The sequence below is a fragment of the Falco cherrug genome, chromosome 8 (assembly GCF_023634085.1).
Source record: "Falco cherrug isolate bFalChe1 chromosome 8, bFalChe1.pri, whole genome shotgun sequence".
Classification (NCBI taxonomy): Eukaryota; Metazoa; Chordata; class Aves; order Falconiformes; family Falconidae; genus Falco; species Falco cherrug.
In genome coordinates this window covers 21,461,804-21,476,394 of record NC_073704.1, presented here as the reverse complement: position 1 = coordinate 21,476,394, position 14,591 = coordinate 21,461,804, and the positions used below count along the sequence as shown (strand labels likewise).

Genomic DNA, 14,591 nt, shown 5'->3' with positions numbered 1-14,591 from the left:
CTCCAACTTCTCAGTCCACTGCTGTGTATCTTTTAAAGAAAGTTGATGTAGTGTTTCATTTCATACTGGCTCATTAAATATCATAAAATACTCTCTTTTCAGTATAAGACTTATGAAAGGAATCTCTGAATTTTTTTATTTCAAAAGGTTTAGCAGGTGCTACAGCAACATCAGGACAAGGGGATTCTTCAGATGAGGTGAGACTGTTTTTTAAAGACTCTAATGAACTGCAGCCAAATAATAAATGGAGAGAATGCTTGTAGCCAAATCCCACAATCCTTAACTCTTCTATCAACCACATATTCTCTCCATTTTAATAATTAGAAATAGTGGAGATATAAAGGAATAGATCTCATGTCTTTGATTTACTAAGGACCTCTTGAAAAATCCTCACTTTTGCTAATACTATTTCAGTTTAATTTATGTATGTATGTAATGTAGAAGAAACTTGTGTGGGTAGTTCAGAAGTCACTGTTGAGTAAATTGGGATTGATTAAAGCAAACTTAAAGCATATGATGCTGTGAATGGTGTTAGCAGTTTTGGGCACTGGAGAATCCAGCTGAACTGGTGATAGCAGCAGTGAGAATTTCTCTGTAGATAAATTCCCATGAGTAGACTTGACCTTACTTACCAAACACGTTGAGTGGGAGTAAAAAGGAGGGAATTTTCTGTTAGATTGAGCTGTAATAAATAAGTGGAATTTAATGAGGAGAGTTAAATTCTGGTAGTTACTTTACCAATTTATTCTCTTCCCCCCCCTTTACTATTTAAAATCTAATTTCAACTGGTAAGCCTTAGCAGTCGTTCTGGTAGGGTAGTGTAACAAGCTTTAAATAATGTCTAGGATAGTTCTTCTTAGGACTTTTGCTTACATTGAAATCCCTGTGAATCACTATTGGAGTAAAAACAATTGTTCGTGTATGTCTAAAACAGTTGTATGACCTGTTTGCTTCTGTCACGAGCACAACAGCATCTGTTACTCTTTCAGCAGTGCTATTTATAGTTTGGCATTTTTCAAAGTATTGCTTGTTGTTTTTTCACTATCGCTTGACAAACAGACAAGAAAACCCCAACTTGCTAAAGACTGCTGATAGTCTTTTAAGGCCCATGAAAGAAGGCAGCAATTCAAGCTAATGTTAGTACCCTGAAGTAGTATTTTCAAATAAACTTAAAATGGCTCAGCATGCTTCTTTCTGTTTTACCCTTGTAAGTAATGAGGAGATGGAAGTAAACTGAAGTTGTCAGGAGTCTGAAGAGAGATTGGATATCACTGACATTTCTTTTGTGAAGTCCAAGAGGGAGGTAGAGACAGAGATGTATTTTAGGGAGAAGGAATTTTTAAATCAGGAAAAGATTGTTTTTTTCAAGGAAAATATATTTTATGACTAAAAAAGGGAGGAATTACAGCAGCTGCATTACGCTTTGTTAGTTAAAGATACTTGTTTCTGGAGACATTTTTCTTTCTCATCTCCAGTATATAAAGATACATGTAGGTATTTTATGATGTTACTGCAGATGTGATTTTTCTAAATAGAAATTCTGCATATACTGACATAGATGGAATAAATTTTAAGAAATTAATTACATTGTTAATATACATTGTAAAAAGCATAAGATGCTGTTCTGAAATCTGTATTGAGAAAATTTTTTAAAAGAATGAAGAGGTAACATGCAGATAAAACAGTAAGCACTCAAAATGTAGATTTTTTAGTATATATTTTCACTTTTGAGTTTTCCTGTCGTATCTTTAGTAAAATCACATTTATACGGTGTGGGATGCAATTAAAAATAATGTCAAATTTTCCTGATTTTTTTTTTTTTTTTTTTTTTTTTTGTTAAACCAGAAAGCCCTCATTTAGTGGCATCTCAGAAGAAAGTTAATTTTTTTATTTTATAATCTTTTTCTTAATCATGGTCTGCTTGACAAATATGAATTGCTGAAAAGGAAGTCCAGTCCTTTCATCCAAAAATTAAAACAAAACTGCAGGTGGAAGGCTGAAGTGCTTATTAGGAAAATGATGTTACTAGAGAAATGCTTCCTAGTGAAATTAGGAAAAAGTTACCTTTTTTATGACTTCTCTTCCTCTCCCCTGCCTTCCACTCTAAGATACAAAGGGCATTTAAAGCCTTTTTTTAAAATGCCTTATTACACTTCTTATGGCAGAGCAAAACTGTTTTAATTAAGATATGTGGGAAGAATACACTTTCAACTGGACTTCTTTCTTCTAGTGTTTAAGATGACTCCAGAAAGGTTAATGTTCTTTCTTACCAAGTAAGTCTTAAAGGTAGCATTGTTTCACAGATTAAAGTCTAAATTACAAAACCTACATAGGTACAAATTAGATCAGTGCTCCTGCAGGGAGCTAAATAGCTTGAAAAGTTTGGCGTAGTTCAGTATTTAGTTTCACTTCTGCAATAGTAGATGGTTCTAAGCTAAAAATGAACCCGAAGGGTGGATGTGTCCTGGGATATGTGTTGGGTTGTTTTGGTTTGTTCTGCCCTGCTCCTGTCGCCCCCTCCAACAGTATTGGCTCACTTGTGCTTTACTTCTGAAATGATTTGTGTTCTCTCCTCTGCTACTTTGGAGAGAACTCACCGTTAGTTTCCCGTACTAGCTTTTTTTCCTTTGTCCAAAAGGAGAAAAAAAAAATCCCCCTCTAAACCTGTCCTCCTATTTAAGATTTTTTTTGCTCCAAGGCATCAAATAAGACTCAGTCTGTGAATGCTTTTACCACGCTGACAAAACTTTTTGTATTGGATAGCTCTGTTTGGCTGCCCTTGTAGTTTAATGAGCACTGAAAGCTTTATTACTCAATTACCTGGTTATTGACTCCAATTGCTGTTTAATGTAATTGTACAAAAATCTATGTATAGTATGTAATATTGAAGTTTATTCTCTGAACTTATAACAGATGTGGCACACCTTGGGCATATTGCTGAATATTATATTATGTAAAGTAAATAAATCTACATAGATCTTTGCTATTATCTGGGTATATTTACACAGCATTATCCAATGGGTGAAAATAAGGTGTTCTACATTTGCTTACTCATTCTCTTCATCCCTGGGCTTGGCAGACACCATGTGCCATTGCAATCACTATCTCAAAGCTGTTGAAACTCCTGCACTTGACATTAAGATTTAATCCTATGTTACTGAAGCAATGAAAACCAATGGTGTAATGTTATTGAGGGGAAAAAAGGCTTAAGAGAATATTTCTCATAAGTCACTTGATTTTTCATTTTAGTGAAATCAGTTCAAAAGTTGCAATGAAGCCTGTTATATGTTTAAGCCATTCTCATACTGTAGAAGGGGAAATGCATTTTGTTTACCAGAGTAGTGGTGTTGGAGGCTAGAATCCAACACATTAATCACAAATTATTTTCTGGTTAAGGCCCCTCTAGCAACTCTCTGGATTAACTGATATCACTGAAGAGGTCTTGAGCCCAGTCTCTTGATCAGTTATCAACTTTGCAGCTACAGGAATTTAGATCCCTTTTCTTCAGGGCAGGAGACTTAAATTGCAGAGTCCTGCAGTTCATATTAATACCTCAACAGATTTGATATTTGCTTTAGAGTACTTGGCTCCTCTGATGGGGGAGTGGGCAGCAGCGACATCCTGAGAAGTGACTGGCTCCCGATTGAAGTACAAAAGTAGCGTGTGTTCACAAAGACCACAGGATACCTAAGAGTTCAGATGTGTGTCCATCTTAAAAATAATTTTCAGATGGAGGTACTGAAGGGATAGGAAAATTCAGACCTTTCATTAACATGATGCTTTTGGTCAGTCCTTGGATATAAAATGAATAATCTTGCTCCCCAAGGAAGGATAGTCCCTTCTTGAGTATTAGGTTCTTTATCATTCCAGTGAAGTTTGGAAGTAAAATATGGCATTTGCCTAGAGGAGAAGGATATTGATTACTTATTTTTAACAGTAGATATCTACATTAATTATCTCTCGTTTTATTAGATCCAGTAGGAATCTTTATTTCCACAGTTTCATTAGGACTACCATTGTTAGTAGAGATCCATGCAGCATTTAATATAGTCCTGTACTGTTACATTCTTTTTTCACACCCAGTGTTAGATTTTGTAAGGTGGTGGTGATGATGTTTTGCATTGCATTTTGGAGTCATTGCTGTTTGGTTTGCAGAGTGCCTTGAAAGCTTCAGATGACGAGTATCTGTGTAAAGTGTTTCCATTATTCTGTAGAGTATGAGTAATTAGAATTCAGCAATTAGAATTGGCCTCTTAAAGGTGTCAAAAATACTTAATTCTTGCATCAAATCTTTATATTAATTAGAAAATGTCTAGCTAATTGTCTGTGTCGCCACCTTTAATAGCCAATATGTTGGCTGATTTTTTTTTTGGAAACAAAAAACTCCAAACCCTACAGGTGAATAAGGTGAAACCTTGGATGTGCAACATTTAGAAATTTTCTAGTGTTAAACATTTTAGTAGCAATCAGTTTCAGAAATCAAAGCAAGTAACCTTACAAAATAAATAGATGGAGATGTCTGAACTTGCAGATGATAACAGTGCCTGTAGGGGAAAACAGGCAATTAAAAAAATTGTTTTTTCTAATGAGTTGCACAGAGTCCATGGTTCATGTAAACAATAAAAGTATTTTTCTGGTAAGAGAGTATATTCAGGGCTTTTCTGTTTCAACTTGATAGTTAAACCAGAATTTTGAGAGCATACCATCTCTTGGCAATAAAATTTTAAATATACGATTATGAATTTGTTAAACTCTTCCCCTACCCCAGGAGGACCAGGATGGTAGCCAAGGTGTGGGCAAGCGCAAGAGAGTGAAACTAAGCAGCACCACCAAAGGTATTTATAAAGCACTGATCTCAGTTTATCATATTTGCTTTATGTCTATCTTAAAAATTATCTAGAGATACTCGTTCACTTCCCAAGCACTGTAGTGCTGCACGTGACAGGTATTAAATATAGCAAAGACTGAAAAAGAATAGCAAGTGAAATTGTTGTAATTGGCAACTTCGATTTCCCCTGAGTGAGTACCACTGTCTGGGACTCTTGTTTGACCAGTCATTTTGTCACCTTGGTGTTGTAAGTTGACCTCTAAAAATTCATGCCATTTTCAATGTGTGGCTGGCAAGGTCACAATAACAGCTCTAGCAAAAAAGTTTTTGATGTATTTGTTCTTAACAATTCTTTTTTCATTATGCCGCTGTACAGTGTGATTTTATTCTCAGCCAGGCAAGAATGGTTCTCTCTGGTTCTGGTTGGTATTTCTGTACTGTTCTAGTAATGTTCAAGAAGAGATACTTGAAGGAAGTCTCCTTTGAACCACTCCATTATTTTCCTAGATTGAAATTAGTCCTCTGTGCAATTTCTAGTCCAACCTGAGCAGCACTTGCATTGAGGTCAGTGCAAGTTTTGATTCAAGAATGACCATAGGCTAGAGGCAAGGTGGCCTTATCCTGTGTGTTTTAATTCCAGAATGACATTAGGCTAGAGACAAGGTAGCCTTATCCTGTGCTTGTCCTTGACATGTTTTTGTGCAAAAAAATGCTTAAATAATAATAATATTTAAACTCTGTTTTTAAATAACAACCAAAAAAAGTGTTCTTTATTTTTTTTATATGAGCATTGGGAGGCTGACATAGGCAGCACAGAGAAATTGCAAGCCTTGAGAAAAGAACATTTGAGTGGAAGAACTGTAGTGAAAGTTGGAATAAAATTTCTGGAAAGGCTTTGGAGTGAAGGTTTGGAACTTGAATTTGAAATGCAAAGGTTTGTGAAGTCAGTAAAAAGTTATGAAGGTGTTGTGAGGAGTACGGGAAAGTAAGATTGATTGTTTCTAGTGGTTTCAGATTGAAGAAAAAAGATGGGGAAGCTGGAAAAGCAGAGAATTAAATCTTCTGGCAATGGTGTCGTTAAGAGGTGATCTTAGAAATGGTGTGTGAAAGATTGTGGCAGAGAATAATTGTGTGGAAGAGGCGGTAGTTTTGGAGAAATGCAGGAAACTTAAGAGACATCCAAGGAAAGCTCTCACACTTGAATTTTAGAGGCTCTTAGCTTGTCTAAAAGATAAATTAAGAGTCGGGTAATACAAGAAAAAATGCTGTGTTTCTGATGCATAATAACTGATTATGGGAAATAGGCAGGAAGGAAGCTCAGGTTTAGAAGCTGCCAGATTTGAAACCCAATGTCAACAGAAGCATTTCAGGGAAAGTGATACTTTAATTCAACATTTCATTTCCCCCCAGGATTGTAGTCTTCCCCCTCTGAGGCATCCCAACATGGACTGTGCTCATGCTGTTGATAGCTCCTAATATCAGCCCCAGAGGAGGGAGTCTGCCAATGGGGGAAGGGTAAGTATCTGTTTTTATTAAATATTGAATAGTTTTCTGAAGTTTTCAGTATTCATATTTTATGTCCAATAGGGTATAAAATAAGAGTATGAAAAGAAAATTTTAGAAAACTGAGTATTGAATAAAAACAGATTTACCTTTTCCATATAAGCAGACTCCCTGTCCCATCCTAGGTCTTTAGTGGTACTGTCTTCATAGAGGGTTATTTGTATACTGGGGATATCTTGCAGTGCTAAGACACATATTCCAGCAGGACGCTTACAATAGTCTATGGGGTCTTTTGTGGCATGAGGAAAAAATAAAATGTTTCTTTAAAGAAAATACAGGTTTTATGCTGAAGTTCACTGATACAGGTATGGGACTGAGTACTGAGAGAATTTTTTATTTTATTTGTTTTAAAACTTGCATCCTGCATCTATTTGAAATACCAGATGTTTAAGACAATTTTAAACCCACAGGCACTATTTTTTTTTTATTTGTTAAAAGAAATTTAAAATCATGTGGTGCTTTTCACAAGAGTGGGAACATTAGTCCCAGTGTTCTTGACAAATTTTCCAAGTTGGGTAAGAGCATTCTGCCTACTTAAATTCTGGAGCAGGTATAAATGGATATATATTCTTCCATCCCTTTCTGAAACTGCTGCATAAAGAATTTGATACGCACTGTTCAACTGCGATACATGTCAGAGAAAGCTGCACATCAGTGAGAGATAAGGTGCTGTATCACTTGTCTTTATGCCTGGTGTTCTCACTCAGGGGCATTTGGCTTGTACCTAAACCTGTGCTGTCTGTTTTGTGGACAGAGGACTTCAGTCTGCATGGCTACCAAGCTTTCATGGGCAGTAAAATCTCATATGCAATTTCTTAACAAGAGACGAGGAAGAGAACGTAAATGATCATCATATGTTTGCTGCAGTAGGTGATGTGTGATGCTTTACAAAATATTTTAACATTAAAATATCTTTCATGACTCTGTGAAGGTAATTTTTTGTTTCAACACTTGTAGAATATATTGAATAAAACATATTATTTTCTTTGTGTGGTTTGCTGGAGTCTTGAGGAGATCCCTAAAATTTAAATTATTCATTATTTCTCATGATCTTTTGCAATTCCTGAGGTGTTTTGGCCTGATTGGTAATGGTGGAAAATGAAGGTAATTCCTGCTTAGGAAAAGCACAAATACCTGTCCTGCTTAGGATAGGCACAAAGCTAGCCAGTGCAGTCCCTAAAGCTGTCATACTTCAGTGAAGAGGCAAGTCTTCAAGGCCAAATGATACTGAGCTTAGGTGATTTTGAATCTGTACTGATGGGAGCACTTGATACAGTCCCATCGGAACATGGTATTTTATGTGTATGGATATATCCTCAGGTCTAGTTGATTTATAAGTATAAAGGAGCATTATTATTAGTATTATCATTTTCTTTAGTCCTTATATGTTGTGGGGGTGAACAATACCTGTTGTAGTTCTAAGTAATCAACCTCTTGAAGTATGACGTTAAAGAGTTTTTATATTTTAGTATTTTTTTAAACAGAATTCATATGATTTATGCTCTGTCAGACAATAGCTTCATGAACAGTTTATTCTCGTGGAGGTCAGTTTCTGCAGCTTTGCAATCAGGCAACTGATCTGCTTGAGAACACAGCTGACAGAATGGAAACTTACTTGGTTCCTATGTAGGTACCCCGCAGGGTTGTACTGTTAGCGTGAGTAAGGGGCCAGGGTGAATGGCCAGGAATTCAATGAGGAAAAATGAGGCTGACTGTTCTGGTACCATCAGGAGCCTAGTGCCTGATTGTCTGATTATGGTAATTTTTATCTTAAAAAAAACCCAACCAACCAACAACTTTGTGGTTGGTCAATCAGTACATATATTGCTTTAAAAATAACTGATACATTATTGTTTCTATTTAGCTTGTTTAGGGCTTTGTAAACAGAATATAATTGTTGTGATAGAACTCATCACTTAATCATAAATTGTGTTTTGTTTTGCTATTTTAACTTCAGCTAAGTAGTAGTCTACCTTAGCATTTCCCCTCAATTAAGTGCTGTGTAAATACTGTGCAGATTGCTGTGATCAGTTACAATCAGTGGAGTTATTACAGTAGGGTATGCAATCAATGAAGACTGGACTCTGATAGAACTGTACTGAAAACTTTCACAGGCTTCTCTGGGAGGTCCTTTTCAGTGTTAGAGACTGACACTGTGCAGTGGCGGCCATGTTAATTTTCCCAGTGTTTTTTTTTTTTTTTTAAATAAAAGTTAGAGTGCATTAAGATGTTCTTAAAATTTTGTTACTGAATTTTATATAATACAGTGCAACTGCACTGTCATTGGTTTTAGTTTTAATAATTATTACATTACACATCCCCTCCTCCATCCTTTCATGCAGATCAATCTATCATGGATGTTTTGAAGCATAAATGTTTTTTAGAAGAATTATTATTTTGGACAATAAAATATGAGTTTCCACAGAAGATGGTGACTTTCTTACTCAACATGCTACCAGATCAAGATTATAAGGTACTTGCCTAATTTCATTCAAACTTAAATGCCTTTTACAAGTACTTGGTATGTATTATGCCTTGCATGAGACCATGTTGTATGTTTGTATTTTAATAATAAGCAGTAAAATAATGATTTTACCTTGGCTTGAGTATTTTGCTACAAAGTCTTAAGTGTATAGTATTTGAAGAGAGATGTGGACAAAACAAGATGGATAATTCTGGAGCAGCAGTATAAATTTTGATATGGTTTGGTTTTTCCTTTTTGTCTCTGTTGGATTTGGTTTTATGTTGTTTTACTTTGTCAACTGGGTTTTTATTAGAAGATGGGGATCAGCACTAAATGGTTCTGTAGTGTGGTATGACTGGTAAATAATTGTGGTGACTTCATTCCCATTGCAGCTGTTCTAGTAGGCAGTGGTTTCTCCATATGGGTCATTGCAGTGTGTGTTCTTGCTGCAGCTATGCCCTAGGTGATTTTGGCAGCCTTCCATGTGCTTCCTTACAGAATTTTGCAGTTGTCCATACCAAGTGTCTCCTGGCCTGGAGTCATGGAGACTGGATGTCATATTCCTCTTTTAAATCTTGATGTGCAGCCAGGTTTGGTTCTTTGCTCTACATGTTCCCAAGACCTAGTATACATAGCAATCAGGCTTAACATTTTCCTCTGATCATGTCATACCTTTGCGTCATGCAAATATTTTGGACCTTCTCAATCCCTGCTGGGAGGCAAAGTTCAAGAAATCCTGACATCCAGGCATGCAGATTTCTTCAAAAATATGTGTTTATAATGGGACAGTCCTGTATTCATACCCCCTTAAAACCTTGCTGGATCAAAGCAAAGGATATGAACGTGGAAGGAAGAAAAAGATAAGGGCCTCCAGCAATACTCTGTCCATGTCAAGACACCATTTTGATTTGGGATACCAGCATAGATTCATCTTGGTCTCGGATTCAGCTAATACATGAGGAGGCGTGAGGACTTCTTAACTGATGATCCCTTGCCATGAAGCTTGAATTCTTCTTGATATTTCGAGACCCGTGTGAATATCCAGTTCTCCTGATCCATTGCCAGCTAAACTCCTGCCTGTAAAAACACCCAGCTGCTAGCAGCATGCAGAGGAATCTGGTAAGTGTTGCTGTGCTTACCTTTTTACAATACCATGTAGTAACAACTTTTAAGGATCATGGGATCTTTTTACCTTTGACAACAAGCCACAGCGGCTTTTTTCATCATGTTCACAATCTTTCTTCACTATGTACTCAAAATGGAGACTATGGTATATTTGGTTTCTCTGCTGGCTGCCACCTTTGTCTGGAAATAATCCATCTTCTTCCCACCAATACTGTCTGTTTGGACAAAAGATTATTTAAACGTTCCCTGGTTTTGTTTGTTTGGGGTTTTTTTACCAGTTTCATATTGTGTTTGATTAAACAGGTAATTCCTATACACAAACTTTCTTACTAGCACGAATCCTAAGTATTGGAAATCTTTTAGAATCTGTGTTTATTTTAATTGCTGTTGTTGTTGAAGAAGTATTTTTCAGTGGTAAGGAATCTCAGAGTAGGAAATGTATCACACAGCAATACTAGGGAGGCAGTACCACTATTTTTTCCCCAAGATGTCTGTGCTTTGTTGCAAAACTATAAACGATGCATGAATTTTAAACATATCTATGAGGATTGTGGCTAGTTCACAAGAAGTGGCTCTGCTTTTACATGTACAGAGAGAATGTACCATTTTGCACTGAATTAGAAGAATGTTTTTGCTTTCAAGCTTCCCTTTAGCTTTTATGAAGGAAAAGCTTGGTTGCTGTTTAATGATATTGCATTCTCAAACGGCTGGAACTCAACTGTTCCAAGTGATCTCTCAGCTTTCTGCTACTTTCTCCCATCCTATCTAGACCACATGTACTGTCTTAAATTTTCTGTCTCTGGTGTTGTGCAATTTGTCTGATTCTTCATGAGCTGATTTAGCTCATTAAATCAGCAGAATTCTGCTGGGTTGGTTTTCTGATAAAACTGGGTGAGCTAGTCAGAAACAGCACAGAACTGGCTATTGGTGTGTACTGTGACACTGTTGAAATCTCTGACCTCCAGCATAAACGTAGTAGAGCTGACTGAATCCACCATGCCCTATGCAGCAGTTGGTGAGCCACCAGCAGTCTCTGTTGCACAGATTTATTTTTAAATAGGAGAACAAATTTCTCTTTTAGGATTCTCAGTATCAAAAAGAGGTGTTGAAAGGGGTGGTCTAAAACCCTGGGTTAACTAGCTCTTCCCCTCCCCACTTTTGCATGTAAGAGAGACAACATAAACAGTGTTGGTTTTGCCTTACAGGATTTGTACCTCAGGCATCCTTTCCAGCAGTCTCTGACGTTTGAAGCTTGGAAACTTAGAAGTGAAGAAAAAGAAAACAGAAGATAAATTTACCAGGACTTCCAAGAAATTAGAGGTGTATAGTGTGGACAAGGTTTCTGCAAGAGGAGAAACAAAAGGCCAGAGAAATAGAACTGATCTTCACGTGACCAAGGAAAAGGCAAAGAAGGGGTTGGCAATAAATAGGAAGCTGATGGAAGAATGTAAATCATCCAAGAGCAGAACCTTGCTGAAATCTGGAATACTGGAAGTAGAGAAATGCAAAAGCATCTGGTAGAGAGAATGAATCAACAAACATAATTATCAGAAATGCTGTGCCTCGTCAAGCACCTCCCATAGCGAATATTGAGCCAGCTATTTCAGCAATAGGGCTTTGCTAACTCCTGGACATACAAATTCTGTGGAAGAGTTTTTATTCTGGAAACTTAATTTTAGCACAGCTTTCACCTGGCAGAACTTTTTTTTTTTTTTTTTTTTTTTTTAAATGTTGAAATCCTAAACATGGGAGATGCAAGTTCTAACTGAGCCATGGGGTTGATGTTAGGCTCCTAAAAGATCTGGGATTGTTGGGTGGCCACCGAGAGGAAAATCTAGATGAAAAAACTAACTTCTTGTCCATAGGCTAGAAATTTAGAAGGTGCACAAGATCATAGAGAGTAAGTCAGTGAAGGTAATTAAGTATACAGAAAACATGTCTGTCTTAGGAAGCCACTTCTTCCAAATGGCTGGAAGCTGAATAGGTATTTGGAAAGAAGTGTTGTCAATATCTGCATTCTTGCTCCATTCTGTGTTTTTTCCCTAGTTATGTATACAACTTTGGCCACTCAAAGACAGGATACTGAGCTGGATGGACTGATTTGACCTGCTGTGCCTGTTCTTATATACGGATCACAGTATTTCAGCATTTTAACTTCTGGAAATGAGTTTACTTTCTTCCTGTCAAAATTGGAAAGGGTTGTATTTGTTTAACTTCCAAGTGAATGTAGGAGTAATGCTTATGTCTTCATTTAAGTGTATTACAGAGTCTCTATCATTATACTGTACTGATGGCAAATCTACAGTAGCCATAATTTTATATTTTTTTTATGTTTTGCAATCAACTTTAAGAGTGCTGAGTAAAACAAGTAAAACTTAGTTCCTAGATCACAGAATCTGGGAATCCTATTTAAACATAATACAGTGTGAAGAAGTAATGTATAAAGAAAGTATACTTTTTTTACTAGCAGCATTCATAGACTTCTTAAAATATCAGGTGCATCATTTCTGTCTGAGGCTTAACATTAGTAGCATAACTGTGTTGATGTTTGTCATAAGTGTCCTTGCTGGTGATTAAAGTTGTATCAAGCTTTAATTTAAAGGAAATTACATAATGGGTTGTTCTGCCATGCAATACCAGAATGATACTGTATTAACTCCATGCAAATACCATGAATATGTTGTTCCAAAAAGGATTTAGCTGAAAACAACTACTGTTGTGCTGGGTGTTGCATGTAGAAGACACTTCAAATTATTATACAGGAATCCATCACAGTGGGCCAGCTACAGGAAGGCAAGTTAAGCAGTGTTGTAGCGTTTCATGCAGTGATAACCCCATCCTTAGCGTGGTCCATTGGTTTTTGCATGAGCAGCTTTATTTTTGAGGATACTTGCTGGAAGAAGCAGTCTTTGTGACCAATAGCAGAGTTCAGGCATTGTGATATTTTTGGAAATACTTTCTAAATGAGAACAATATGGTAGTGCCATAACATAAAAAAAATAAAAGAGAGCACTGAGTATGAGGCAGGTAAAATGAAGTAGTGATTTGTATACAGTCTGGTGAAAACACAGCTGCCTGAGGGTGGTTTTAAAATTTCTAATTTTATGCTTGTGAAAGGTTAATACTTCCAGGAGGAACAGACAAGGGATTGTAGAGTTTGAGCTGAAAATTTTTTTCACTATGCAACTTGTATTATCTCTTCTTATTAAGCTAAGCAAGTCCAGATGGTGTTAATTCAGAACTTAAAGTACTAAGTGAGCAATGATTTCGAAGCTGGCAGGCATGCACACGTATATGCAATGCAAAAGGTTGCTTTACAATGCAATTTGAGGCCCATTGAGTGGGACAAGAAACTGTACTAAGATTTATATGTATTGATGTGTTTAAATGCTGGCCTGGTTTAAAAATACCCAAACAGTTATATGAAGAACAGCAAAGCTTGCTAATGGTTTTAATTATTGAGGAGAAAGTGCTAAAGGTCTATTAAAAAAAATATAGGATGTTTTGACAGCAGATGAAATTTGGTGTTGAAATGTCATCCTTGACAGACGAGTGAAAACTTCACTCCATGGGTAGATGAGCGTAAGTGGTAAGGCAGCTTTATTAGGCGCCACTAATCTCATCTTTTAGAGTGTTTCATTTTAGGACATTAGTTCCTGTTTTATCCTACATTTTTTACATCCTAAATTAATTATTAGAACTTCACTGCTTTCACAGGTATGCTGAGACCTTATATTCTTTCAACATTTCTGTTTTTTTTAGTGTGGAAAGTATAGAACAAGGTTAGATTTTGGGATAAGGTAATAAGATTGGAGGGGTGTTACCCTTTTCTATACGTAGGTCTTTTCATGTTGTTTCTAGAAACTAGGCATGGGATACTTAGACCTATCAGGTTTGGTTTGTCATGGCAACTGGTGTTTCCCAGGATATGTTGACTGTACTTTTGTAAAGGAATATTTTATAATGAAAGAAAGCTATTATTTGTGTATGGTGCTTGTTAACGTCAAAATTTCTTTATGATTTGCAGATTGCTTTTACAAAAACTTTTGTTCAGCATTATGCTTTTATTATGAAAACACTGAAGAAAAGCCATGAATCAGACACAATGTCTAATAGAATTGTGCATATCAGTGTTCAGTTGTTCAGCAATGAAGAACTAGCACGCCAAGTAACAGAAGAATGTCAGCTGCTGGATATTATGGTCACTGTTCTGTTATATATGATGGAAAGTTGCCTTATTAAAAGTGAATTGCAAGGTAGGTGGACTTTGTTTGTTTGCTTGTTTCCGTGGATAATAAATTGATTATAGGGGAAATTTAATCTCTTTTCTTTGGTGGGTAATCCACCTCCCAACCTCTTCCCAAAAATACACAGTATCTAGCAATATATGGTAGAGTCTGAATCTCAAAATTTCCTAGAAATGTAAAGATAGTTATCAAGAGTGATACTGATATTTTATCCTTTGGTTTGTAGGGTTTGCTTATTTAGGAATGTTATGTAGTTTAAAATAGAGAGTATTATCTTGCAGGTGCTTCATTTGTTGGGTAGAATGCATAGACGCTGTTTGTGAAGCTCATTTGAATGAGAAATTATATATGCAAATAAAGATTT

The 14,591-nt window shown here is 36.3% G+C and overlaps 1 protein-coding gene across 11 annotated transcripts in view; it reads left to right on the top strand.

The window, feature by feature from the left end:
• The window catches only part of UBR3 (ubiquitin protein ligase E3 component n-recognin 3), a 117,196-nt gene that overhangs the window by 18,614 nt on the left and 83,991 nt on the right, over window positions 1-14,591 (top strand). For 8 of the 11 annotated variants that reach the window (XM_055719044.1, XM_055719035.1, XM_055719036.1 and 5 more), the window contains exons 5-8: window positions 148-197; window positions 4,769-4,835; window positions 8,734-8,864; window positions 14,008-14,236. In XM_055719044.1, coding sequence (XP_055575019.1) covers window positions 148-197; window positions 4,769-4,835; window positions 8,734-8,864; window positions 14,008-14,236 — 477 coding nt within the window. Of the gene's footprint in view, window positions 1-147; window positions 198-4,768; window positions 4,836-6,236; window positions 6,344-7,130; window positions 7,262-8,733; window positions 8,865-14,007; window positions 14,237-14,591 lie in introns of those variants that run through there. The other 3 variants (XM_055719046.1, XM_055719045.1, XM_055719043.1) reach the window with 3 other exon arrangements.